Source organism: Rhamphochromis sp. 'chilingali', assembly GCF_963969265.1.
Source record: "Rhamphochromis sp. 'chilingali' genome assembly, chromosome: 22".
In the NCBI taxonomy this organism is placed as follows: Eukaryota; Metazoa; Chordata; class Actinopteri; order Cichliformes; family Cichlidae; genus Rhamphochromis; species Rhamphochromis sp. 'chilingali'.
In genome coordinates, this window is record NC_137950.1 from 13,172,843 (window position 1) to 13,200,841 (window position 27,999).

The 27,999-nt window shown below is 40.5% G+C and overlaps 2 protein-coding genes across 3 annotated transcripts; one reads left to right on the forward strand and one right to left on the reverse strand.

Annotated features, from left to right (window-relative positions):
• Positions 1-182: 182 nt before the first annotated feature.
• On the reverse strand, positions 183-27,812 carry ift140 (intraflagellar transport 140 homolog (Chlamydomonas)). Of its 2 annotated transcripts, XM_080873809.1 has the most exons (30): positions 27,676-27,812; positions 27,112-27,275; positions 26,807-27,028; positions 25,868-25,989; positions 25,654-25,784; positions 24,984-25,159; positions 24,724-24,815; positions 24,541-24,647; positions 24,275-24,417; positions 23,806-24,009; positions 23,629-23,701; positions 23,442-23,533; positions 23,197-23,324; positions 22,978-23,095; positions 22,738-22,859; positions 22,513-22,639; positions 22,302-22,433; positions 21,538-21,770; positions 4,481-4,658; positions 3,925-4,115; positions 3,718-3,813; positions 3,506-3,638; positions 3,171-3,311; positions 2,921-3,049; positions 2,590-2,772; positions 2,295-2,498; positions 1,899-2,111; positions 1,557-1,723; positions 1,270-1,411; positions 183-1,109 (listed from the first exon to the last, which is right to left on the reverse strand). In XM_080873809.1, exons 2-30 carry the CDS (start codon positions 27,256-27,258, stop codon positions 930-932), a joined length of 4,326 nt encoding a protein of 1,441 aa, XP_080729935.1. In that variant the 5' UTR covers positions 27,259-27,275; positions 27,676-27,812; the 3' UTR covers positions 183-929. The 2 variants fall into 2 exon arrangements, with proteins under 2 accessions (XP_080729935.1, XP_080729936.1); XM_080873810.1 differs by lacking the exon at positions 23,806-24,009.
• tmem204 (transmembrane protein 204) lies at positions 4,794-16,010 on the forward strand. Its single transcript, XM_080873811.1, has 3 exons — positions 4,794-6,900; positions 8,919-9,074; positions 14,694-16,010. Exons 1-3 carry the CDS (start codon positions 6,621-6,623, stop codon positions 14,936-14,938), a joined length of 681 nt encoding a protein of 226 aa, XP_080729937.1. The 5' UTR covers positions 4,794-6,620; the 3' UTR covers positions 14,939-16,010.
• Positions 27,813-27,999: the final 187 nt, after the last annotated feature.

Here is a 27,999-nt window from a genome sequence, read left to right on the forward strand (position 1 = left end):
TCATGATAATTGAAAAAAATAGAAGCACAGTCGAGGTTTCTGCTACACCTTGATACTTAAAAAAGTCTGAAAAGGTTAGAACTCCAGCAGCACTTGCAACACAAAAAACAGCTTTACACCTCAGTCAGTGTGCAGTGAGCTTTTTTGCATATCTAGCTAAAACAAAAACTATGATTTCCATCTCATTTTATTTGATGTTTTAATGGGAACTTTACAATGTATAAGAACAATGCAATTAATTCACAGTCTATGGTACTGCTAGACGTGGCCTCGTGTTATCAAAAATAGCTCCAAAAGGCTTTACAGAGATGAGTCAAGACACTGAGAAGATATTTACATTTAATACATCAGCTGAATATGAAAATAAATTGTACCAAATGTGTGTAAACCACAGTCAGACATGAGGAATAAATCAATCCCTGTAAAAACAGTCGTTCATAAAGCCACAGAGATAAATCTATAACATCATTCAGAGCCAAGTTTAGCTCAAAGGCGTTCTGCGTTCACAAAAGCTGCTGGAAAAAGGTTAAACCTAGGATTTAAATTTAAGAATAAAACAGCTGCATTACATGATTTCCCTTTGCAGAGGATAGAGGTTCAATGTTCATTATATTCAGCATTTTGGAGAATGTTGCAACCTCGGCCAAGTTTGTCATATACATTAACTCCATATTGCAGTATCTTGTGTAGGTTTTTGATGTTTTGCAGCTCACACACACACAAACGTTTTAGTTTTCGTGTTTTCCACAGTACTCATTCAATATCTGATAGTCGAGTGCCTTTGAATGCAAACAGATGCTGTGCTCAGTCCACATAATGTGACTTTGGCAACCCTCATATCTCCCATGTAAGTTGTTTCGGACAAAACTAACTCCACAGTTATTTCCGGTCTGAAAAAGTGCAGATATATTTGATATAGTTTTACTGGGTTAAAACATGTTTAAATCCTCCTCCACTTCATCTTCCTCCTTTGAGATGTGTATCTTGTCACTGCGATCCATAGGTATACCAAGCTCTTTCTGCAGGGCCACTAGGCTGGCCTGGCTGATGTAGTAGCTAACATTCTGGGATGGCAACAGCTTTTGGAGCTGCTCCAGTTTACGATTGGCCTGGAAAAGAATTACAAAGGACACAAATAGAAAAATTTAGAAAGTAGCACCAAGGATTTGTTTTTTTAAATTGAGTTACATGATGAATCATTACAGCCCTACATTAATGTGATTAGTGTAATCTGACCTATTGAAAAATCTAGAAAAAGAAGACAGTCACCAATTGGAAGTTGCCTTGCTGACAGTGGTGCTCGATAAGGAAACCAAACACATCTCCAATCCTCACAGCAGGGTCCAGCTCTGGCTCCTCCAGCAGGGTTTCACACAGCTGCACCGCCTCGCTGGCATCCTCGATGTACAAACTGTAGACAAATGTGATGAGCTCAAAGCTTCGCAGACAGGTTGACCCGCGCAATAACGAAACATCCATCAAAAACGACCCGTTCTATGATGAAAACTAAAACTTACGGTAAAACTGAAATAATGAAAATGAGTTCATATTCGTACCTGCGTATGTGGACAAACTTCCTGATTAAGGTGATCTTGTGCTGCAGATCAGCCAGTCGCACTTCCTGTTGTCCGCTTGAAGCGTCCTTTGCTTTTGAGAGACACTTTGATGCCTCAGTCAGAGCATCCAGAGCCTTTTCATAGTTCTGGTAATCATCAATCTCCACCTTTTAAATGATAACAAAATAACTTTTTATTGAATCATCAAGATTTATCTATAAATTGTATTTTGCTTGATGTGCTCTGATACTGAGGCAAGCTTTTTTGTTTTTTTTGTTCCAATTATATAATTCAATATAAACATCAAAACAAACCGGCCAAATGAACTGATATTTTGCTCACCTGAGCACAAGCTTCATAGAAGCCAGCAAGCAGGTCCGGTGCCCTGCCTTTAGTGTAGAAACCAATAATTGTTTTTAAGATATCTGGATCTTTACGCCAGTCTAGAGATTGGAGATAGTTGGCGGCCAAGATGAAAAGCTCTTTCTGACGACTAACATTGGCAAAGAAAACAATTTTCTCTGTGTCGCCTGACTTCAGGAGCGCCCTCATTGCCTGTTAAGAAGAAACAAAATAATTTAAGTTTTTAGAGTCACAATTATTTCGTTTCCAGTGTAACAGCATGACGCATACTTTTTTTTTCCCTCAAGGAGACACATTAGGTGTTGCATATGTATCAGGCAAGATACATCCTATGCACAGAATTCCTAATGAGTGTATAGCACATCTGATAATTACCTTGAGTTTGTTGCCAGCCTGTGTGTATTTCTTAGTGGCCAGATGGTAATTGCCCTGCCGCATGCAACAGTCAGCGATCCTCTCCAGCAGCTCCTTGCGGGCCTCTTCGGACATATCCTTCGAATCAGGTACAGTCATTCTCTCGGCCAAATCCTCTGTGATCGTTAGGTTCTGCGTCACGCACAGTTCCAGGGCTTGGTGGTACTGGGTACACAAATGTGGAGACACAAAAGCAGGAGTTAGCACATATGAATGGATTTACGAGCAGACAGGTGATGCTGTGTCGCAGCGGTACCTTCTTGGCTGCTACCAGTAACTCCACTGACTTCTCATACTTGGAATGTGTGCTGAAGAAGTCAGAGCAGCGAGCCAGGAGGGCTGGGTCTGAGCTCTCATTGAGATCCTCTGCGATCATCTCAAGAGCACCAAACTGCTCGGTGGCAAAGGCCAGCTCTAGAGCTCTGGACACATAGCCAGCCTATAAGAAAGAAATGAATAAATATAGCCACAGTTGAAAATCTACTTCACATTGCTTACTTTAAATGTATTTAACAATACCACCACCCCCCCTTGTGGAACGATTTATAATGCATCAATCCATTCACTGGAAAGGAAAAAAAACACACCTTGTGGTAAAGCGCAACAGCACGATCCAAATGGGAGCCTTTCTCCTCGTAGTAACACGCAGCCTCCATCATGTCCTCTGGGTTACTGAGCAGGGCCAGGTTCATCAGCTGGTCATCCAGGCCGTTCTCCTGATCAGAGAAACACAAGAAAACAACGATGGGAAAAAAGAAAGCAAACAAAAAAAAGAAAAAAAGTCTTGCTTTATATATAGATATATATTTCTAACTGAGGCTGCTGAAAAACCCTTACTTTACAAAGTCGTATAGCATTATTGTAGGCCTGGGCTCGTGTGTAGAAGTGAACAGCTTGTTTAATATCATGTCCCTCGTAATGCCTGGCCAGGTGGTAAGAAGCTGCTCTGTCTCCCGTATTGTTGGCTATCTCTGACGCCTAGGAAATTTCAAAAATGTTATCATATAAAAGAAGAATGTAAATTAGTCAGAATAACAATACTGTTTACAGTGGCTTACAGTGGTACAAGCCTATACATGTTTCCTAAGTACACAAGACACTATATATAAATCAGTAAACTCAACTCTTCAAGATCAAATTCTTTAAAATTACAAGTTTAAAAACTGAGTCACCTTCTGAATGTCCCCCCTGTAGCAGAAGATTCGAACGAGGGAAAGATAATCCTGAGCACACTCGTAGAAATGCAGTGCAGAATCCAGGTCTGCCTGGCTCTCCAGGTACTGGGCCCACCACTTATAGATGCTCCTGAGTTATACATATGGAAGGCCTGGTGTTTAAAAGCATTTCAGATGTTTTTAACCATAAAGGGAGAGCCGGGACTTACTTGTCTTTCATTTTGTTAACATAAATCTCTAGAGATGACGTGTCGTCCTGGAGCATTCTGGGCACTTCAACTCTGTGTGTGTCTGATTTCTCATAGCTGTAACAAAAAGGATAACAATCAGTCACACTTTGTTCCTATTGTATAGTTGTTCTGACACACACGACTACATTACTGACCAAATAATAAATAAGCTTTTGTTTTCCTTACTAAGTGAGGGCCAGTGTCTTGTCGCCCATGGATTCCAGGTATTTGGCATAACTGTAGTACGTGGCGCGCAGGTGGATGCGATCATGAACTTCAGCTGTCTCCAAAGCCTGCTGCCATTTACCAGAAGCCTGATAGAAATTGTTCAGCAGGTCGTAGCGCTGACAGCTTTTGTACAAATTTTCTGCATCCTCCTGTTGGAAGACAGGAAAAGATGATGGAAAGATAAATGCTTTTGGCCCGGAAAGTCCCTTAGTCTGTGCGTGGTACAACTTAAAGGAAGGATGTGTTATTTGTAGCCAAAGCATGTGGCATTTCTGTGAGCTGGATCGCAGGTTTTTTTGTTTTAAAAATGACTAAAATTATCTTCTAGAATGATTTTATAAACTCAAGTTCCTTTTTTTAAAGTTATCTTGTCTTTTTAAATGAAATGTAATCTTTTCTCTTATGGAGTTTTCACATTAAGTTGCAACCTGAACCCAAATACAGAGGAATAACCCTTTTTGCAATTCTTTCTTATAGTCTGGGGCGAAAATAAAAAGATTCTTTAATATCTCACCAGCATGCCCAGCTGAATGGCCAACATCGCAACTTGGGTTTCTGGTTCAGGCTCAGCCTCCGCCTCCTTTAGTGCTTTTGCTGCCCTGGCATTTCCCATATTCCCAAGGCACACGCGTGCCACATCCAGCCGGCGGGTTTTCACACACATCCGTGCCATGTTTTCCCACACCGCTTTACTACAAGAGAAAGGAGAAATGGCTTGTTTGCAAGGATGATGTGTGTGTGGCTCACTGCCTTGGCATTTTAGTATTCAACAGTAAGATCAGTTATACACACATACACAAATAAGTAAATATATACATAGAAAAAAATTAAAAGTTGGTAGGTATTTAATATTTTCCACTTATGTCTGGTTCCATTTAAGCTTATATTTGATAGTTAGACTGAATGCATGTGAATATGGGGACAAACCTGACTTAAGGCTTTAAATGCTTTTATGTCACTAGGGTCAGACTTTTAGTGGTGTAGTATCATTCCAATATCAAACAATGATAATGAATGTCCATCAAACAATCCTGTTTACTGATAAAAGCATAACCTAGAAATTATTACATTTTAAGATGGAGAAGAGGATTTTAAACTCAAAACAGAGGTCATTCTTTATCTTTCCTTTTCTTTTTTCCTTTTCTCTGACGTAAATCAAGTCTTTTACACACACCCCATCCCCCAGTTCAGTTTCAATTCCAAATATAAGATTCCACAGCCATCTGGTCTCTATTTCCATCCCCTCCCTCCTCCTTGCTTTAGCTGATACAGATGTGGGCTGTTTATTAAAGTTAGGCAACAGGAAATACCCCAAATCTTTAGGGGCCTTGCTATAAGAAGTGAGACAAAGTGAAAAAAAGCAATAGTAATAGGTGGCAGCCAAAGTCTTACTGTTTATGGTAATAGAAAACAAAACAGAGGGAGGGAAAAATCTGGGTTATTTAAAAATGTTGATTAAAAAATCATGTTCACATTACTCTGAGTGGCCAGATTTAGAGAGCCAGAAAAGGAAAGACAAGAGAAGAAACAGGTCTACATTTGGCCTCTCTTCCCATCCTCTTTTCCTCTCAGGAAACACATCCTGTTGCTGGCCGACTGTGGCAGTCACTATGTTTGTTGTACATGAGAGTGGAGACTTTAGCAAACGCCCCCTGGTCTCCAGACAAAAGAATATACCGAACAGTGACGTCTAAGAGGGGGTCTTTTGGACATTCTGTCACATGAACGCACTGGCACAAACACAGGCTCATATTTAAAGTGATCATGAAGGAGGGAGCTGTTTGTTCAGTGCTTGCTACAGCTGCTAAGTGATTCCTCGGATTATGATGAACTGCAACTCCCCTGCATTTCAACTCTGACCGCAAACATTTGCAGAGAAACCGTGTGTGCGCGAGTGAGCAACAGAGAAAAAGAGAGAGTGAGAGGGGGGAAAGATAGAAGGAGGTAAAAGGGGGTGGGCTAGAGGACTTCTTGTTCCAGGCAGGCAGCAGGGGCTCTTCAAGTTGAGAGACAGTCTTGGGTAGTCAAAGCAAAGCCACCTACGAGTCAGCTCCTAGCAACGCTCTCCGAAGAATCTACTTTTGTCATCTGTACTTTTCTGGAAGAAATGTGGCATTTCTGAGAAGAAGAAAAGGAAAGTCGATCTACTGCACACCTAAATAAACCAACTGCAAACCCAGAAGTCTGAAAAGTGCATTAAACAGAGCACTGGAGGGTGGAAAAGCAGAAGATAAAAGTACAAGCAAGGACTGAGATCCAAGAGTCAAGCTGCAGTCAGCCGGAGCCAGTGGAATGGACCTAGGTGCCAGTTGGATCAATCCCGACGTACCCACACTGCTGTCTGAGGAGGAGGGCTGAGGATCTGCTGCAACGACAACCGACTCCTGAATGAGGATGAATGGAGATGTCCTTTAGCTAAGCCCTAAAACAAAACTCTTGCCGAATTCATCCCTGGGTGAGCTGGGACGACACTAGCTAATAGCTGAAAGAAGAAGGTGGTGGTGGAGGAGGTGGAGAGTAGCCAGGGGGCCCAGAGCACTGCTAGTGCTCCTGGCCCAGAGGAGAGGCGAGGGAGCTGGCAGCCCACTGAGCTCGAACAGGACTCGGAGCAGGGGCACGACGGAGGGGGAGAGGTGGCAGGTGCCGGGCATCACATGGCCTTGCAGAGGCTGGTGGTAGCAGCGGTGGCCGTAGCCCTGCTGTCCCTGGTCCTAAATAATGTGGCAGCCGTCACACCCAGCTGGGTTCTGCAGGCTCTGGAGGACGGCCGAAAGCGCAGTGTGGGACTATGGAAGATGTGCCCCAACGGCGGGGAGAGGGGCCGTGACGACCTCCAGGCTGACAGAAGGGGGCAAGGCACACAGAAGCAATGTGAAAGCATTGGTTGGGGCTCTGAGTATGCAGGCTACCAAGAATCCCGTAGCACTGTCAAATGTAAGTTTTAACTTTACTTTAGATTTTACATTCGACATCACAGCATGCTTATGTCTGCTTTAAAAAAAGTGTCTAACCTTTGTCTTGTTAAACTTGCTGACTGATACATTGGTACATCCTTATAAATAAAAGAAATACACTTAATGCTGCAGATATCGCTGTACTGCAGAGTTTTATATAGTAGTCAGTTTTGTTTGTTTTCATATGAAAACACACCTCTGAAGAATTTCACTGTTGGGGTAAAATTGACATCCATGAATTAAATCCAAGCTCCTAACTTCCAAGTTTATCCAATGTATTCAACCATCCAAAAATCTGTAGCATGTACTCCATAAAACAGCTACATTTTTCAGTCAAAGTCAATGCTACAATGGATTTATATGCTTCTAATAATAAGCTCCAAACTGTCATTCAAGAACAAGTCTGGGAAATGCTGGAAATCCATTGGCCAGCTTTACTGGTCACTGGGCAGCGCTGCCAACTAATGGCAGAAGTGACTTACCATTCATGAAAAAATAGTAATCGTGTCAATGCTCCTGTGCTGGAAGTGTATTTTATAACCCTGTTTCCAAAAAAAACAAAAAAACTGGAATATAGGTCACAAAAGAACAGAACTCCTCCCCCCACAAAACTTCAAAAAACATAACATAACATAGAAACCTCGACAATTTCAGAAAATCTCAGCCAATATAGGAGTTTTATCCTTGCATGATTTCATCATCTGCGGTATAAACTGCCATAAATAAAAGACTCAGATAATCTGGAGAAATCTACATACTTCTAAAATCAAAGTGAACAGTTTTTGCATCCACAAATAAAAGTTCAAGCTCTAACACGCAAACATAAATTGAACATGAACTGGTATTCATGTAGAGGTTTTACACTCTAACTGACCACTTAATGTATCTACTGGACTGTATGAATACATGAATGTCTTCAAGGGAAATCTGTAGATGGATGTTTCAGGGGTTGTTGTGGCTCAGGAGGTAGAGCAGGTCATCTACTAATTGAAAGGATGATGGTTCATAAGTATGGATGCTTTGCTATCCTTGGCGTGATCACAGTGTGCGTGTGTGTGTAAATCTTAGATAGAAAGCAGTTAGATGAAGAAAAAGGTACTGTGTGAATGGGTGAATGAGACATGCTGTACAAAGCACTTTTAGTGCTCAAATAGAGTAGAAAAGCACTATCTAAGAACAGGTTTATTTACCTTCAGATCAGGGAATGATCAGCTGTATCCCCTGAGTCACATCAACCAGTAAAACAAACACACAAAAAATATATTAATATGTATAAACAAGACTGAGAAACACAGCTGCCTTTTCTGGGAATGATCTTATATGAGATAGATAGAGTCATGGACAGTCTGTCCAGCAGGCTATAGACAAGATCCATCCAGCTCAGTTCCAAAGCATCTGTGATGGTATAGGGATGGAGTAGTACACAAGGCACTGGCAAAGTGCAGAATGTCTGGATACTTGCGTATGCTGCCATCAGGGCAGCGTTTGCTTCTGGGAAGGTTTTGTCTTTTTCAGCAAGACAATGCCAAACCACATTCTGCACGTAATTACAATTCTGCAAGTATAACTGCAGTTCTCCAGAGGAAAAGAGTCCTGAGCATTCCTGCCTTCACACACACACACACACACACACACACACACAAAAAAAACTGAAACAAGACAAACCAGCTCTGAACCACTGTGAAGCTGAAATCCTATATTTACTTTCAAAAGTAGATGAGTTATACTCCACAGTTCAAAAATCCTTCAGTGTTTCAGAAGAAGAGGTGGCCTCTATGTTCTGTGTTGTTTTTGCACTAGATTTTTTTTTTTTAGAAACCGTGGGTACATTTTAAATAAATTAGTAAATTGGTTTTATGGTGCCTTCAAAAATTCAGACATATAATAAAGCTATCCTTTAAAAACTATTATTGCCATTTAGTTTTTCATGTGTATATTTGACCCTTTTACATCACAGTGCCAGAAATATGACACAACTTTTTCTTCTTGTCCTTCAAGTGCAGTTTAACATGATGCGAGCATGTAACCTGATAGCGACAGTGGCCCTGACTGCAGGTCAGCTGATCTTCCTTCTAGGCCTGATGAAGTTGCCCTTCATCTCACACGAATCCCAGTGGTGGGAAGAAGCCATCGCTGCACTTTTCCAACTAACCAGTAAGTACCAGCATCCCCTCTTTTTAAGTGTTTTGCCATTTGCAAAGATTTAACCAAATCCAAAATTTAGTGCCATAAAATTGGGCTGTAATCACAGCTGGACCTGCACTGGGCAACTTTCCAATACTGAAGATCGACTTCTAAGCCTCAAATGCTGCAGGAAGTTACTGTGAAAAACTTAAGACACTAGCAAATCTCATCCTTTAGGTCTACCTAAGAAAAAGTAAACCCTAATTTAAAAAAAAATAATGCATCATAGACCATATTTTTACTAAATGTGGATACTCATCCATATTTAAATGAAAAGTGGTCACAATAGCGGAAACAAAATCTGACTTGATAAGACTCTCCATCAATTCAGTCAAAATTTCGAAAACGAGAGGAAGATAGAACCTGTACTATCCTCAGGATTAACTGCAATTGGAATTAACTAGCATCTATCCATTGTCGATCCCTCCATCCATCCATCCATCCTCTACTATCGACATTAAGTGTCCCCTAGTATTGACTTGTCCCGGTGCCCCTGCTGAGGAAGTGTGTTGTGCGCTGCGGTCACTCAGCTGCTTGGTTTCTGAGCAGCATGAAGGGGGTCTGCTGTGGGTTTAAATTTAGTCCTAGTCCAAAATCCATGGACCAAAGCTGCAGTGAGCCAGGGAGCGACTGTCGGGCGCCAGGATATCCCTGCTCAGGACGAGGAAATGTCTGTAACTACCTGTTATGCAAACCCCTGAGCTGAAGAAGGAAAAAGAGGGGAGGGGGGAATTAACGGGAAAGACAGTTTTCGACGGGGACTGTGTGTTTGTGTGTGCACTGACAGGAGGGAATATGTGCATATATGCTTGTGTATGTTAAGAGTGTGTTGTGGCGTGATTGTCTGTTTATAGTGAGCTTCGGTGAAGAAATGTCCTTTGGTACTCATGACAGCAGGGTGGGACTTGCCTCACTCTAGATACACTGGCCTAGCTTTTATGTCTGTTTACAAAGTGTCTAAGAGTAGTTGCAAGTAAAGAATCTCCTCTTTATCTTTAGTCTATTCAGGACAAATTCCAGCAGGGCTGATGGCTTTTATCTAAAGACCTTGGTGAGAGGATTGAGGCCCACCCAGTATTACTGCATTTTCCTATATTAGACAACAACACGAGGAACACCTCAGTGGCCAAGAGCTCATCTCACAAAAGAACGATTACCAAAGGCAGCAGCATAATAGATTTGGCATTCTAAAAAGAAATTTACAGCACACACCTACTTCCCTGACATTAAAAAAAATAACACTCTCTGGAAAAATCTGATCTTCCAATTTTACTCTTCTGACACAAAAAGGTTATTATCAAAATGTAATCTTGACCTTAGAAGTTTATCAGTTCATAGTCGTTCATAGGACACGACACAAGAAAAAAAAATCAGATGACAAGTGTCGCTTGTATATACTGAGCTCCTTTGTTTTCTTAAAGACAGATTGCTCCAGAGAACATCTTTAACACATGGACAGCAGATAAAACTACCAAAACTAAGAAAAAAAACAGACTAAACATTCGAATTTTGACGACTGGAGCTGAAGTTAACTTGCTACTTCCAGCTGATAGAAATCTTCTGTTTATTTTTATGTATGTAATAAACTCAAACTCAACAACTGCTACACTTATATTATTTTCTTCATCATTTCATATTATTCACTTCATATTATTTTCTGATGTTTTTAAAATACACTCCCATATCCACATACACGTAACACGTGTATCAAAGCAACTATCCACTAATATTTGCTACGTGAAAACTCTGTGACATGCAATAAATATGTCTTAAAGGCAGAACAGCATTATTTTAACAGATCAATCCAGACCAAACAGACCTATCTGTTCTAGGCTCGGCAGATGTTTTCACATATTAGAAAATGATATGACTTCCAAATATTATCCTATGAAATATAAATTCAAAATAAAAAAAGGCACATTTCTTTAAGCCTTTTTTTGTATGGATAACAGCAAGATGTTTCTCAAGGTCACAAACAAGGCTTGTTCTTTAGACAAACTAGAAGTCTAAAGCTCCAGTCACACCGGCCTAAAGACTTGTCAGCAACCTCCAAGTACCCACCAGTCACTTGGGAAAAATGTGTATTTCCTGAATACTGCATAGATGTGTCACTAGATGAGAGTAAACTTTGATCTAATGGGTGGGGTAGTTGCACATGTAAGTCAAGAGTCATTAGATATAAGTCAGCAACATTAATCCTACACCATCCTAAGCTTGGCCGTCTCAACCAAATTTCTTGAAAATACATCCAATGTTTATTGTATTAAAGCACTATGAAAAAAAAACTTGGGCCACCTCTTATTTCAAGCCAGGCTTTCTGGTCATTTATTAAAGTGGTCTTCAGCAAAAGTTCTCCATGCTTTCTGAAGCTGAAGTTTTTCTTCAGACATTGTCTGCCTTCCACTCATTTTTACTTCAGTCCTTGCACCAGACCATTTTGTTTGATTGTTTAACGGGCATAAAATAATACTTTTGCACTAATAGGGCTAAAGGTTTAAAACTTGGCGTATTTTAGCATGGTGAGTCTTTAAAGATTTGTGAAAACTGGACAAACAGAAGACAAAAGAAGAAGTGGCCCATCGACAGCAGATGAACAGCATCTGGAAATCATGGTCTGAACAGATAAAAGAAAAACTTTCAGAAAAGACCTGAAACAGGACCATGAGAATTGCATCTGGCCCTTCAGATGATCCATCTACTGTTTACTGAAGCCTCATGAACAGCAGTGACACCTCAATGGTGCCAGTGGAAGGGAAGGAAGGGAAAGGAATAAATTGATGGCTTTTGCCAAAATACACAAGAACTGAGCTGGAAATCAGTAGAAACAGGTCTGATAGAGTGATGTATCCAAAATTTAAATTTTGGGTCGTTAGAATAGGCTCCAGCCCCCCACAACTCTAATAAGGATAAGCAGGAGAGAATGATGATGGATGGATGGATGGATGGATGGGTTTATATTTCCATCTGCTAAACACGGTGGAGGATCTCTCATGGTTTGAAATGCACACAGAAAAGTCCCATTTTGATCCATCATACAATACCATCTGGAAAGCAAATTCTGTTTTTACCTTATATACTGCATTTCCATGTATATTGGTACGTGGTTCAATAAATAACTGCACCTATTTCCATCGGAAAATATAAAGAAATGATGGTGGCTCAACACTTTTGCACAGCACGTTAATCTGGGCCACAGCGGTAGCCCAACTAAACGAACAACAGACTAACAGTGCCATCCCTAAAACCACAAGAGTAACATGAATAATAAAAATGCCATCCAGTTTGGAGCATTTTTGGAGGTTTGGACAGTTGGACAAATAAACAATTAATCAATTCTAAAAATAACCATCAGATTCAATAATAATGAAGTGACTGAGCCATAATTCCTGGAAATAAAGGCTGAAAAATCCCAAAGAAGACCAAATCATCTGAGTGTAGATAGTTATGCAGGCCTCTACCATTCATTCATTCCCCACTCCCATTTCAGCCCTCCCCCACTGAGTCACTGAATGGGGCTCGCTTCTGAATGAATGGAGGTATTTTTGCCCATCGCTCCCTTTCACTGGAATGTTTTCATTTTCGGACGTGCCAAAATGCTTTACAACTGCAAGTAGAGTGTGAGTGTGTGGAATAACAATATTAAGCTGCATAGAGCCATATCTCAGCAACACTGGCTGGTCCAGACTGAAAGCACAATAGTGGTCTTTTCACCCCGTGAGACAACTCTGGAATGTGTTTTCTGAATGGACACGGCTCTAACGTGACAAATGTCAACACTGCAGATCACATCCCACTAAGAAGCAGGTGATTAGTGAATTTGTACGATCCGTTCACTGATTTTAAACCTGGCTCCAAAATAAGTCACATTTGTGTCTTAAAGTCTGTGGCTCAATAGATTCCTGGTGAGAAGCAAGACATCATGACAACTTCAGTAGGTCACTACTAGCTAAAAGGAAAATGCAGGGCCAAAGGAATTTCCAAGAACCAGTCACATAGCAGCAAGACTCATTAAGATTTTCTCTGTGACACATTGTGTCAGATGTCCAGTAAATGTATTAACCTCGGAGCTCAGGGTGTGGCAAGGAGGCGAGGAAGGAAGGATGGAAAGAGGAAGCAGGGGAAGGAAGCTTGAGAGATAAGTCCCTGCCAGAAAAGAGGTTCACACAGCCCACCCTGGCTGGAAGCTGGAGAGGAGATTATTCATTTTCTTGGATAAGGAGCCAGACAGGTTAAACATGAACAGACATGAGCAAACAGTTACATTCTTACATACACAGTGTAGTGGACACATATTGATATACAGACACAATTATCCACATCCTCATTTAAAACAATGACAACCATCTTACAGTGGAGGTAGAGAAAGAAATATAAATGAACTTCCCTCATTGGTGCCACTGACTGCTTCAGGAAACCGAATGATTCATATCCTAATGCACTAACATCCCTATTTCCAGTGATTATTTTTGGTCCCTGTATTTATACCACTGTGGATGAGGCAGGTTTTTTAGACATGTAGCATTGTTGAACTATATAATGGCTCCAGAGCACACTTGAAGGCATTGAATGAGGAAAACCCCAAGAAGTGTTGCTTTAAGACACACTGTACCTAACTGTAAAGAAGTAGGACAACAGCGGCCATGGAGACAGTGAAAAATGTTGATACAACCAAATAAAGATCAAAGGAACAGCATGAAACTAAAGACTAAGGCTTTATAACTTCGCATGCAAGCAGGAATTCCTCTTTGCTTCAGTCAAGCTCCTGTGAATCAAAGACAGCAGGAGATAAAACATCTCAAAGGCTTTTCCAAGCCTGTATTCATGCTCTGATATTTTTCTGCTATTGAGAACTTTAATCTTGAGATTTCTGAAGTTCTTCCTCAGAGGAAACAGATTTCCCAAATCAAAGGCTGCGCACATAGCTCTGGCCTTCCTGAGCAATACAGTGACTACAGTGATGGGGTCTAAGTGTCAGTATGTGGGATTTTAAAAGCCACAGAGAGACTTCAGTTGTACATTAGGCCAAGCAGTCTCTTTCACTTGGGCTTCTAAATATCAAAGGTAAAAAACAAAAATCGTAACTGTTGTTTTTCTTGGGTTGGCCAGTTCCAGTGAAAGGAAATCTTAATGCTTCAACTTACCAATACATTTCCAAATTTGAGAGAATGGGATTCTTCTACCACTGCAGGTTTCATTTTATTAACTGTTGTAACTAAAATGTCTTAAAACGATCCCAGAGACTCTGTCTCAACCTTACAATTAATTGTCAAAAGTCTCATCTGGTACAACACAACATTGCCAGCTCATGGTCATGCTGACCTCGATCACCTGGTTTGAATGTGCACAGGAGTTGCTAGCATTCCTGTAAACGCTTCATTTCACCAACACAGTGTTTGCACTCTGAGTCTCTCAGTAATTATGTCAAGATGAAACATGACCTTGTCTGTTTTTCCAGTGTGAAACAAGATGCAGCTTGAATAGAAGAGCACCTCATAATTTAAAATAAGAAAAAGCACAAATTGTATTTCACTGGATCCTGATATTGGTAAATAACAGCTGACTGATTTTTCTCTCTCTGCTCCGTTGCAGGTTTTGTTCTGGTTATTGGACTTGTGACCTTCTATAAGATCGGGCCCAACACCCACCTTTCCTACTCCTGCTATATGGACATAGCAGCTTGCCTGCTGGCCACTATGGCTGCGGCTATGCTCATCTGGAACATTTTACACCGCCGTGATGACTGCCTTGCACCTCGAGTTATAATCATCAGTCCCTCACTAGCGTCACCTTTTCACCCACGTCTGGACAATGACTATGTGGAGTCGCCTTGTTGAACTCAGGAGATCTCACATGACACGCCAGTGACAGGACCCTTCATGTTTAACTCCAGCTACGTGACAGTAATGGGACTCTCAAAAGAAGACGACGCTCCTGTGCTCCCACAACAGCTGGACTAACATACGCTTGCAATCGTATTCTATTTCTCCCATTCCAACAATAGAGATATGATAAATATTTTGCTATTTAGTGCACAGGTTTCACATTTTTAACTAAAGTTAATGTATAAAGCAGCCCTAACGTTCCAGGGAAATTCAAATCCTGCATGATTCAATCATGTATTCAAGCCAGAGTAATCTGTTAAGTAAAGAATTTGGATTAGGACTGTCTTTCATAAAACATAATTCATATGAAAAGATCAAGCTGGAACTTGACATATTTTATTAATGGTGCATTTATGAAATGGTCTCCTGCACAATCATAAATTTGAGAAAATGAAAGATGTTGAAATTATAATACTAGAATACCTCATATTTGTGTTCACTAGTTTAAAGTTTATTAAAAAATGTTATGCACATAATAATTATATATGTTACATGTAGGGAACATGCCAGGATAAAAGCTGAAGAGTCTTCAGTTAGCTTTTGGGCCGTGCTTTGCCAAATCAGTGACAATATTTAATTTTTTTTTATAGCCAGTGAGAGATGGCATTTTGAACAAATGAAAGAAGAACACGAGGATATATTATAATGTTCCAAGAATACTTTGAAGCAAGAAAATTTAAAAAAGATAAAAGACAAATAACCCACTAAACAATGTGTATGGATAATTGTGGAATAGTTTTTTTTCAATTGTTAGTAGCTATTTTGCCGATGTACTGCAACTTGTTCAGTTAAGTTCATTTTTCATGATGCTTCCTTTATGATTCTCTCCTTGCTTTGGTACATACTCGATACCTAAATTAATATAATATATATAAAAAATAATACCATAGCGCTATCATAAGTAGTAGTAATGACCATATCATATTTCTGCAAAAAAACCCAGGTTATTTGTGGGACTTCCACATTAAAATAATAATATACCATGTATATCATGTAAATTCAATAAATTTATTGGTAAGTATAATCAAGCAGTGGTTGTTGTCTTTGCTGCTTGGTGCCCAACATCATGACAAAGGCTCATTCATTAAAAGTTTATTTTAATGAATTACCATTTTTCTAGTGACTTTAACCATTTATCAACTGGAAATTCTTTATCAGCAGTTGTCTTCTCATAACATTTAACCAGAAATTACATTAAGAGGAGAAGTGGGACAGAAATGTGTTGAAGAAAAACTAAAGATGACAGTTGTCCTGCCCATGCTCCCAAAGAGCTGATTAATTATCTTAATGTGAAACACATTAGCCAATCATGTCACTGTGTTGAGAGAAAAAAAAAACAATTTTGGGGCAAAGTCAACAAACTTTATTTCTTTTTTAAATTGGATTTGCCTGCTGATTCTTTACAGGATTTTTATTTTTATTCCTCTGTATTCCTCAATATTTGATCCAAGATGGCTGCTTCCAAAACAGATTTGATTTAAAGAGGACATGAAACGCTACACATTTAAAGGCTAATTTACATCACTGAGCCCTGCTCTCAAAAACTGACATAGAACACTGTCTGTGAAGCTGGATTTAAGAAATAAGTGTTTAAAGTCAAAGTTTTAAAAACATGTTTAGCGTCATCTTCTGTTAGTAAGGAATGTGGTTGGTTGGTTGCAGCAAATAGCCCTATATTAGTTTATGTTAGCTAACTAGTGACAGAATCGATAACTCGGAGGAAAATAAGGACACTAAAACTAAAAACCAGTTTAAGGGATCACTTTTGTGCTGCTCCTGGCAGAAAAAATGTGTTTTATGTTAAGAAACTGTCTCTTTAGTAGTAAGTGGCTGTTTGCTGTTTGGCTAACTGCACTCAAAAGGGAAAATCCAGCAGTGAGCTGTAATGTTTGATTTTGTAAAGTAGCGGTCCCCAACCTTTTTTGCGCCACGGACCGGTTTATGCCCGACAATATTTTCACGGACCGGCCTTTAAGGTGTCGCGGATAAATACAACAAAATAAAACCAGTACCGGTATCACAAAAAAATAAGATTTATTCATAACACACGTGAAAAGACCCAGGAAAAAAAGTTAACGATAAAAACAATAACAAAATAACGCTGAAAACCGATAAAAACCCTGAAAACCATACATTTCACACCTGAGCCTCAACTCTCGCGGCCCGGTACCAAACGACTCACGGACCAGTACCGGTCCGAGGCCCGGGGGTTGGGGACCGCTGTTGTAAAGCACTTTATGAATAAGGACTGTGTGGAGGAGAGCTTGTTTGAGTCATCAGACCAACATGCTGTGAAAAAGTGTGGGTTTTTATTTTTGCACAGTTGTGACACCTACATGTTTCAGGTCCATCCATCCATCCATTCACTTCCGCTTATCCTTTTCAGGGTCGCGGGGGGCGCTGGAGCCTATCCCAGCTGTCATAGGGCGAGAGGCGGGGTACACCCTGGACAGGTCGCCAGTCTGTCGCAAGGCTAACACATAGGGACAAACAAACAACCATTCGCACTCACATTCATTTGCACATTCACATGTTTCAGGTCATCAAACAAATTTTAAATCTAGAAAAAGATTTCAGTGATGGTTTCATTTATTAAGGTAAAAAAAATATCCAAACCCTCCTGGCTCTGTGTGCCTTCCTTGTTAATCATGAATGAACTATTTCACTACCCACACCCAGACCTGATTACTGCCAGGCCTGCTGGATCAAGAAATCACTTAAACAGAGCATGTCTGACAAAGTCAAATATGTTAATAAATCTAAAAGCAACACATCATGTCACAATCTAAGGAAACAGCTGAGAAACAAAGTACTTGACATCTATCTTTCTGGAACAGGTTACAAAGACATTTTATAAGGCTCTTGCACTCCAGTGAACCACAGTGAGAGCCATTATCCTGTCGTCCTTCTCTCACCCCAACCGGTCGCAGCAGATGGCCGCCCCTCCCTGTGCCTGGTTCTGCCGGAGGTTTCTTCCTGTTAAAAGGGAGTTTTTCCTTCCCACTGTCGCCAAAGTGCTTGCTCATAGGGGGTCATATGATTGTTGGGTTTTTCTCTGTATCTATGAAGCGCCTTGAGGCGACTTTTGTTGTGATTTGGTGCTATATAAATAAAATAAAATTGAATTGAATTATCCACAAATGGAGAAAAGTTGAAACAGAGGTGAACCTTCCCAGTAGCGGCCGGTATGCCAAAATTACGACTCATCCAGGAGGTCACAAAGGAACCCAGAACAACATCTAAAAAACTGCGAGGGTCACTTGCTTTGGTTAAGGTGAGAGTTCATTATTCAACAATAAGAAAGAGACTGCTGACGTAAAACTAACACAAAGAATCTCATACTAATAGTCAAATATGGAGGTGGTAGTGTGACGATAGTACCATGCTCTCGACCAGATAATCCAGAAGGAGAATGTCCGTCATCAGTTCATCACACAAAAATCAAGCTCACTCTGGTAATGCAGCAGGACAATGATCCAAAACACACCAGCAAGTCCTGGTGCGTCACTCCTCTAAACAGCTCACAAAAATCAAAATGAAGGTTTTGGCCTAATCAAACTTAAATCTAATTGAGATGCTTTAGCCTGACCTTAAACAGGCTGTTCATGGTTAAAAAGCCTCCAATATGAATTAAAAATAGTTTTGCAAAGAGTGGGCCAAAATTCCTCCCCAGCGATGTGAAGCACTTTTTGCCAGTTTCTCCAAATGCCCGATTGCAGTTCTTGCTGCCAAGGGTGGCACAGTTATTAGGTTTAGGGGGAAATTACCTCTTCACAGGTCATCGGGTAAGTTTGGAAAGTTTTTGTCCCTTAAAATATTAAACCACCATTTTAAAGCAGCATTTTATATTTACTCAGGTTATCTTTGTCTAATGAATGAACTAAAACATGTAATTGTGACAAATATAGAAAAAACTAAGATAAAGGGGGGGGGGGGCACTTTCTCATAGTACTATACGCGTACAGCTGCATCACAGCTGTTGAACCCCGAAACCATGTCCAGCAGTTATATCTCAGCAAATCCAAAACAACCTAGTCTCAGAGTAACTTCCAGTTGTACTATTATAATAAGGAACTTGACTCTAGCCTGAAGCATCAAAGGATGGTACAAAAAGTACTGAATGACGATATCAGTTCCTTGGAGAATGAAAACCTCACAGGGAAGAACAACTAAAATTAGCTCATTCTTTCCAGTGACAACTGGCTTAAATGGGGGTCATGAGGGTCAAATGTATCACACCAGTCTCAGCCTGAACACCTTCTTGAGTCATTTAATTCCAAGGAAAGTTTGGCTCTAAAGAATAAATTCAAAAGAAAAAGACTGTAACAGACTGCTTGCATAAGTGTGGGAAGATAATCTTGTAGCAGCATGTCACTTAAAAGTCAAGGACAATGTGAATGAGAGGAAGCAGCACAGTGTGCACTGAGTAAGACATCCCAACCTGGATGTGACACACTGCTTTTAACGGCAGGAGGAACTTTGATACTGACAACATCACCTTCAAAGTGTGTTACATGTTTTATATCTCATCCATGGATACTGTGGGTTTCATTATCAGAGGGAGGAAGGGCCTTTTATAGTGCACATTGATGCAGCTGTGACTCAGGTGATCTCACCTTTTAATGCACACATGTCAAACAGGCATATTGCCTCTAGTGTTTCCACCAGATATTTCCTCAAAATAAATCTACTACATCTGAATGAATTCTGGTTCACGAGCTAGAGTCAGATTTAAATATGAGACCCTTTGTTAATTCAGACCTGCATCATAGAGACAAGTCCCTGAAGATACAGGTTAGTACTGCAGGAAATGCATAATTCTGTGGGTGGAGATATGCGGGAATCATACACAATACAAATCTTCAAAAAAAAAATATGCGCAGCAGTAAAAATAGCCTTCAATGAGGAACCAAGTAAACCTGTCATCATGCCTATTAAACAGTTTGGAATATCCGGCCAATGGTGTAAGCTGTTTTCCCATTTGTTTGTTTTTATGCTATTTTCCCATTTGGGTAATGTTTGTACGTGCGAAAGCAACGCTACAGCAGAATTGTTCCCTGGATCACGTACTCCCCTAAAGATAATATCAGATCATCGCTGATATCACATAAATTTCTCAAAGACGCACACACACTTGCAGGAACTAACACACACATCCTTTTAGTGACCTGATTTAATGTTTGTAAGAATGGAAAAGGGGCACTCGCTTTGGACCAAACTGGCAGGGGGACCTCGAACGTGTGTGTGTGTGTGTGTGTGTGTGTGTGTGTGTGTGTGTGTGTGTGTGTGTGTGTGTGTGTGTGTGTGTGTGTGTGAGATTTAATGTTTAGAAAAGTACATCCCCTCAGAACACACCCGCACACTAACAGAAACAGTCACACATATACACACTGAAGAGTTCCTTCCCTCAACAGAGACACACAAAAAACCCTTAATCATGTCCTGTGTTTTTAATCTAATTTATGTACAGTGAGTTATTTTAAAGGATCCATATAGAGATTTCAAATTGAAAGATCATTGGTGTGTCATCACTTTTCGTTGCCAGGTGTTTAATTACAAAGGCTCTCATTGCTTAGGACTAACAGTATTAATGATGGACGTCGTTTCTGGGACTGAAAAATTAAGGCTAATGTACTTTAAACCTCTATTTATTGTAATTGTCAGCAAGGACCAACGATAGAAACCCAATTGAAAAAAACTTTTTTCAAGCCAAATTTCAGGTTAAGTATCTCAAAAGTAACTCAAACTTCTGAATAAATAAAGTAATTTTTAGTTACTGAGTCAGAATTTTCAAATAATTTTGATATGCTCCCGTGGTTTCTGTGGACATCAATAAATACTCTGCTTTTAGCAACTCAGGTCATACTGAATAAAACATTAAGCTCATTTTGTAAATTATACTTATCATTAGAGTCAGAAAGAAAGATTGACCTGTGCATGCTCATTGGCCAATGACTTGACGATCACAAGTTGTTAACGAATGAGAGTGCGGTGTGCTTGACAGTCAGATCCACCTCTCAACTGTCATGTAAGGTTATAAAACGCCAAAATGGTGACGATGAAAACTCTCAGCTCATAACCAGGCAGCACCTACCAACAGGTAATGACACAGACACCTACATCCATCCTTTATACCCTGTATGTTTTTAGAGGCAAGACAAATTTTGAAAATATTGAAAAAGCAGGGACAGTTTCTTCATGAGACTTTAAGAGAGCATAGCACACTAAAGGTTACAGAGCTATTGTAAGAGTTTGACCTTAACAGTCAAAGGTGCTGAGTAAAATGAGATTAAATGAAAATCAACAGTTTGTTGTAGCTCTCCCACTGCAGAGCATTGGAAAGCATTCCAAGAACTGTCAAGGTTGTGTTAACAATGCTACCCCCTGTGTGCTGTGTGCTTTGTCTTTGAACTAAAGCCCCTGTGGAAACAATTAGTGGATTGGTGGGGATGTGATGACGGTTATCAAACAGAAGCAAATACCATGCTCCATGCCTCCTCTATTAGCAAATACCACTGAGAAAGACACATGCATCTGTGATGTAAACATACCTCTTGATGAGCTTTATAGACTTAAAGGCTTCATCCATGTCACCGATAGTCAGGTAGAAGCTGAAGTTGAGCATGGCGTCACGAGTGGCCTTCTCACAGTTCTCCAGACCTACAAAGTCTCTAAGAGCTTTCCGGGACACCATATGAGGGACCTGGGAGGGCGTCCCTGTCGTTGGCTGGGTTCGGTATGACGATGCCGAAACCTCTATTAACCCTTGATCCTTCTCACCTGGCTGGTAAAAATATGTAGCAGTAAGATCAGCACCCACATGATTCAGACCCACTCGTAATAAGCATGTTGTGAAGTGAGAACTTAAAAATAAAATAAATGTGAAATACAAAGGGGAACAATGAGCACTAGAGACTGAGTAGGAGGGATCACAAAACATGTCTACCGTACTTATTAAGTGTTTTTTTAGCTGTGCACAATTAGAGTTGTAGATATTCCACAGATGCACTTGTGCTGGCTGGAGTTTTCATGTTTTCTTATATGGAACGCAAGGCACACACAATCACAGCACAACAAAGAAAACTGAGGCTTTCTGAACGAACCGTACAGAGCAGACACTTACTTCAGGCAGAAATACATCACCCCTCCGAAATAATAGCTGGGGGTGTATTGGACCAAACACAGAGTTGCACATAAGAATAATGACAAGCATAAATAAAAAGACACATGATACATGACACAAAAAAATTAAGCAACAGATTTATATGTGGATCACCCCAGCTAAATGGAGAACACACACAGGCTCAGTCCTCACCTTGCAGCTATAATAATAGTAGGGCACATCCAGAGCGAGGAGCGCCTGCATGCCTGGAGGTCTAGGGGAGCAGTCCTGCAGGAGGAGCCCATGCTCCTGTGTGCAGAAGAGGGTCACCACCAACACATCCACCTAAGTGAAAGGAAGCCATCATACTTTTTAACTACCCCTTAGTTATTACTATATTACAGTGTTTAGGAGTGGTCTTTACCATATCCAAGGAACTATTTAATATGGATTCAGAGCTGACTGGCACAGTCTCGCAGACAAAAAGACGAGGTTCACTCTCATCCCAAAAATGAGACACAGGAGAGTGACCGCTGAGCGACCACTGCTGCCTGGAAAACAGAACAGAGTGAGCACAGTATGTAATCAAAGGGGGAAAAAGGTAATATGCACGAACACAATAAAAACAGACGAAAGCTACTTTGGTTACTTTTCACTTTCTTCTTCCTGTGAGATACCACTAGAAGGTCTGCCAGTGAAGAAGTCAAAGTGTGTCACAGTGTCCATCTCAACATCATAAAAGTACACTTTGTGATCAGGTCGCCCATTCACCTGAGAGGAAATAATCTCGCACAGTTCATTTAAGTTAAATATGCACAGTTTGATATAAAGACATTACATTTCCAATATGAAATAGAAGCAAGGTTTGATGTGCTCACAGTACACTCACCTGAGAGATTAGGATGCTGACTTGGCTCCCATTAGCATTACATTTAACTGACCTTAGTGCTCCCAGATTGGGAATCTGGTCAGCTAGGTTCTTGGTGCTGCAGTGAGCTTTGGCATCTCTATAAGGACAAAGAACATGTTGATAAAGATTCAATAAAAAAAGCACAGAGGCTTCTTTTTAAATTGTTTTAACCAGGATAACATCCACGTGAATGCCAACCTTCTGGAGAGGTCGAACACTCTGATGTTTGCCGTGTCTGTGCCCACCACCAGATAAGACTGGCGCACATTGAGTAGTACAGGGTTTCCCTCTGCCTTGGAGAAGGTTAAAAGCTGCTTCACTGTGCCCTGAAAGCAATACCCAAGATCAAATATGTTTACATTCTTTAAAATCCACTCTGACTTAACGTCAGCTGATAAGCTGTCTCATATTTGTGTTTATATAAATATATGAGGCAAACAGACCTGAGGTGTGCGGATTTGTACCCGGTTTGGTTCTACAGTGTAAAGATTCTCGCCGTGTACAGCCACCACGTGCGAATCACAAGGAAATGATCCTGGGAATTAGAAAGACGTAAGGCAGAGAAAGCAGATGTGGTGAAATTAAAGGTGGAAACCGCGCTGTTTACTGTTTTTTCAGTGAGTGCTGTACCTGTATTGCGCAGACTTGTCCCTGAAAGCTCATACACAGTGACCTGCTTGCCATTCCAGACCGTCACTGAGTCCTGACAGTGTGACAAAAAGAAAGTTATGTTGACATGACAGCAGTTTAAACTTCTGCTTGTCACCAACAGGAATACTTTGTGAAAGCCTTCATCTCTACCCTTACCTTAGTAACACACACCCCTCTGACATGTATGTCAGACTGCAGAGAAAAGTGCAGACCTGTGTGGAACTGAGTGATGTTGAGCTGTGTTGGGGAAAGCTGCACTGCTGCCACCTGGTGGCTGAAGTGGGCTGACATCACATGCTCACAGAGGATCAGAACTGTGTTTGAATTGTTTGCCGCCAGGAGATTCAGGTTGGAGCCCCACTGAAGGATAGATCAAAGTGGAATTTCTAAACAGAACACTACAGATGGTTTGTGACATAATCATTAAAAAAATTATGTAATGTAATCGAAACACCCCTAACCCATGCATGTTTGGATTGTGGGAGGAAGCCAAAGTATCTGTTCAGAGTACTGTACTGGTTAGTTTAACTGATGACTCTTCATTGGCATGACATCTGGGATAGACCTGGAGTGGTAGAACATGGATGGAACGAAAGTAATGTACTAATGCTGGTCAAGACATTACCTGTAGCTGAGTGACATTTCCTCCAATTTCTGTTGGTGTCTGCAGTTTCCACTGGGGCTTAGTGTCACCTCTACTGCTACCCGACTGCACCACCATCCTCCACATTGCTATGCGTCCATTGGTGGTGCCAGCTGCTAGGATTTCTGAGTGTTGCAGAATTTTTAAAAAAGAGTTTTTTTTTAACCTATGCATTTGGAAACATTCAGGAATATGGTGATGGGAAAGAAAAAGCTTCTTTTCATTTACAATTCTGTGCAAACTTTTACCTTTGCCTGCACAGTATGAAACACAGTTGATCATCTCTCCCCTCTCATATCCCAGAGTCTCATCAAGAGACAAAACATAGTTGTCATCTCTTTCCAGATCCCACAGCCTAAAATATTCAACAGGGACATTATTACTCAAGTTTGAAATTTACATGTTTTTTTTCTCAGTGTGTATATACTGACCTGATGACCTGCTCCCCGGATGCAGTGATGAGGAGGCCATCTTCTGTCCACACAACGTCTACATTCTGCCCGGATTTGCTGCTCAACTTACCCTGTCACAAAAAAAGTCACGCATTACTCCACACTGATCTTTAGTCCTGGCACAGAATATAAAAAGGGCACACATATTCAAGTATATTAATAATTAAAGTAACTGAGATTGATCATTCATGTTGATATTACTGGTTAATATATATTTTTAAAAAAATCTTTCTGTATACCTTCATAATCTCCTGTGCTCCACCCTCAGTTCCGAGAGCATACTGTGACAGCATGAGGTTCTCTGTGATCACTGCGAGGGCCTCTGTCTTCTCAATGTAGAGAAGTTTCTTGATGGAGCCCTCCACACTGAGAAGGACACTCGTCTTACAATACTCATCCACACTATGGACTTTACCTATATGCATAAGACATGGGATTAAAGATGAAATAAGTGGAATATCTGACAGCTCAAACCACAAAGTGTTCATATTTATTAAAGATCAGACTGGATTCTGGATCAATAGCATTATAGCTTGTTGTATTTTCCCCTTTCTGGAGACTCCCACAGGATTACTGCTTCACAGAGGCAAAATACACTTTTGATATAATTTTCAACAAGTCTGCTGGATTAATCAGACTTTCTAAAACCATGAATACTTTTCTCATACTGTTCTTCGTAACTGTTCAAAAATAAAGCAAAGTATCATCAATGCAATTTACAGAACAAACAAATAAAATAAACAGCCTTTATACATTGAGGGCTGTGACTGCAGAAGACTGCTGGCCTCAGACAAAATTATACAAGGCAATGAAAAAACAAATTGTGTCTTAAAGAAAGTATGGTCAAATGCATTGAAAATAACAAATGATTTAATTTTCCAAACTCCAACAGGAATCACAAACTCCTACCATCTGCAGTGCAGATAAAGAATCCAAGTCCCTCCTGTGGCCCCATCTTCAGAGGTGCCCCCTTCCAGCTAAACTTGTCCAGCGCACGCTCATCTCCTCTCACAGATGCTCGAGCTAGCATTGCCACATCACTATAATAAAATACAAAAAATAGTATTTGATTAAAAAAATGTCATACTCTTCCACTTGATATGGGACTTCGAAGGCTGCTTACTCTCCAGGTGTGGACGGTCTGAAGATGCAGCAAGTTAAAGGTTTCTTGTATTCATGTTTTACAAGGTGGTTTCCATGAAGTCTCCCTCTCGCATCCACCTTCCATACTGCCAAAGCTCCAGACTGTCAATAACAATAATAACAGTAATAGTTAACAGTTAATTTGCCTAGCACTTTCAAAACAGTTACAAAGTGTGTTAAAGAACACAATAAAATCTTAGTTAAAAACACAAAAGAAAAGTTCAAAGAGTTAAAACACGAAACGGTTTGTTTTCTTTTTGCATTGAGCCAGGCTGCACAGACAGCTAAGAGTGTCTGATGTGCAGAATGCAGGCAGTGACTTGGTTCATAAAAAGTGACCAAATCTGTAACATGTAAGGCTTGTACCCATGTATCGTATACCCAAAAGGTTGTGAGGAGGAGAATGATGATTTATTTCTTTGAATTTGTTATAAGTCTGGCAGCTGAGATTTAAATGAGCTGGAGGTGAAAGATGGACTTCTGGCTGAGATCCCAGTAGAAGGAATTACAATTATTCAAACACAATGAGATAAAAGGATGTATGACTTTTTTCAATGTCCACTTCAGATTAAAAAAAACAAAACAATCTTCTGCGGTAAAAAAATGACACTAAAGGTATGCTGTACACACTTTGAAAAACAAAGGTTAGGTAGTTTCCAGTCTGTGTTCACGCCATGTCGGTAACAATCTCAGGGAAGCAATTGTTGCTTCGATCAATCTGGAAAGGGTTATCAGGCCATTTTTAAATAAGTCCATCATTTTACAGTGAGTGCATACCCAGAAAAAATAAGTGATTATATCTTATTAAAACTGATCCATCATTCATGAAAACATCAGCATGTAAAAGACAATAACGTCCTGGCATATATTATTATATTACATAATAATATATGCCAGGACGTTATTGCAAAAAACTCACCTCATCACCAGTTACCAAGCGGCTGCCAAAGCTGCTCCACTCCAGCAGTTTGATGGTGGTTGTATGTACACCGGGCAAGACTGTTTGATCTCCAGGGGGGTGTGTCAGCAGCACTACTTCTCCATTATCCCAGCCTACCGCTAAAACTGGCTTTGTTGGATGCCAGCGCAGCCCTGTGGGCTGGTGAGGACGAACTACATGGCAGCTCTCCACATACTCCCCCTGAACATGAACCAGATAGGTGTGACGATATTTGTGTGTGTCAATACGAGAGAAATGTTACATACTTTTATGTCCGAGGTTACCTGCTGCAGATACAGGTCTACTTTTCCACCGGTGGCAGGACTGCTTGAGGCCACAGCCAATATAGGAAGACTTGAGTGCCAGGTCAACTGAAAGGGTACATCACTGCTATCAGGAGCCTCAATGCGGTGATCAAAATAGACCGCCATATCTCCCGTGTACTTCTCTATATTAAAAAAAGAGAGACAAAAGACGGATTCCTCTGTTTGTTAAGCTTTGGAAAAAAAATTACAAGTTAGCCCTAAAATGTAGAGTCAAGTATCATTCTCTGCTTTAGGTTGCTGTGTGTTTGTTTTAGTTTTTTTTGGAGTTGACATGGCTAGTTCATTAATGGATACATGCAGACAGTAAACAATGCAGACCTAAGTGAAGCTATAAGTTCACCGTAATACTTGACAAAACCGGCTGATACTGTAGCATTACAGGAGATAGCAGCATCACTGGAAAGACGATAAATCCAAATTAGCTTCAACTAGCAGCTAACATTAGCTAAGCTAGTCAAAGTTAGCATTTATGGCTGGCCCTCGCTAACGTTCAACGAAGTCAGTCATCTTGTCGAAACCCACCTCAGCTCACTTTCTTCTAAAGTGACGCCAACTTATCTGTAGAGACTGAAAAGGGCTTCAGACATCGACAGTTACTTCCAGTGTTGTCGCGTAGCCTCTGGTGTGAGCGTAAAGCGTCTCTCCCAGTTGCCCCTGACAACCTTACAGACTGCACAGGAGGTGGAGCGAAGAGAAACGACGGAAAAACCCGACAGTTGTCGAAGTTAATTCTAAACTGAAAGAAGCCTAATCAGACACAAAGAGTATTAATTTCTGATGAAGCTGTCACAGGCTTTACTCATTCTAAATGAATATTGTCAGTTCTACGAAAATGTTTAGCCGAGA

Excerpts from the sequence above, each read along its gene's own strand:
- ift140 (XM_080873809.1), bottom strand. The coding sequence starts at position 27,258 with ATGGCGGTCTATTTTGATCACCGCATTGAGGCTCCTGATAGCAGTGAT. Across the intron at positions 25,785-25,867 it reads AGACCGTCCACACCTGGAGA|TGATGTGGCAATGCTAGCTC; the intron begins GTAAGCAGCCTT and ends ATTTTATTATAG. Across the intron at positions 24,816-24,983 it reads GAGCACAGGAGATTATGAAG|GGTAAGTTGAGCAGCAAATC; the intron begins GTATACAGAAAG and ends TTTTTGTGACAG.
- tmem204 (XM_080873811.1), top strand. The coding sequence starts at position 6,621 with ATGGCCTTGCAGAGGCTGGTGGTAGCAGCGGTGGCCGTAGCCCTGCTG. Across the intron at positions 6,901-8,918 it reads ATCCCGTAGCACTGTCAAAT|TGCAGTTTAACATGATGCGA; the intron begins GTAAGTTTTAAC and ends TTGTCCTTCAAG. Across the intron at positions 9,075-14,693 it reads TGCACTTTTCCAACTAACCA|GTTTTGTTCTGGTTATTGGA; the intron begins GTAAGTACCAGC and ends GCTCCGTTGCAG.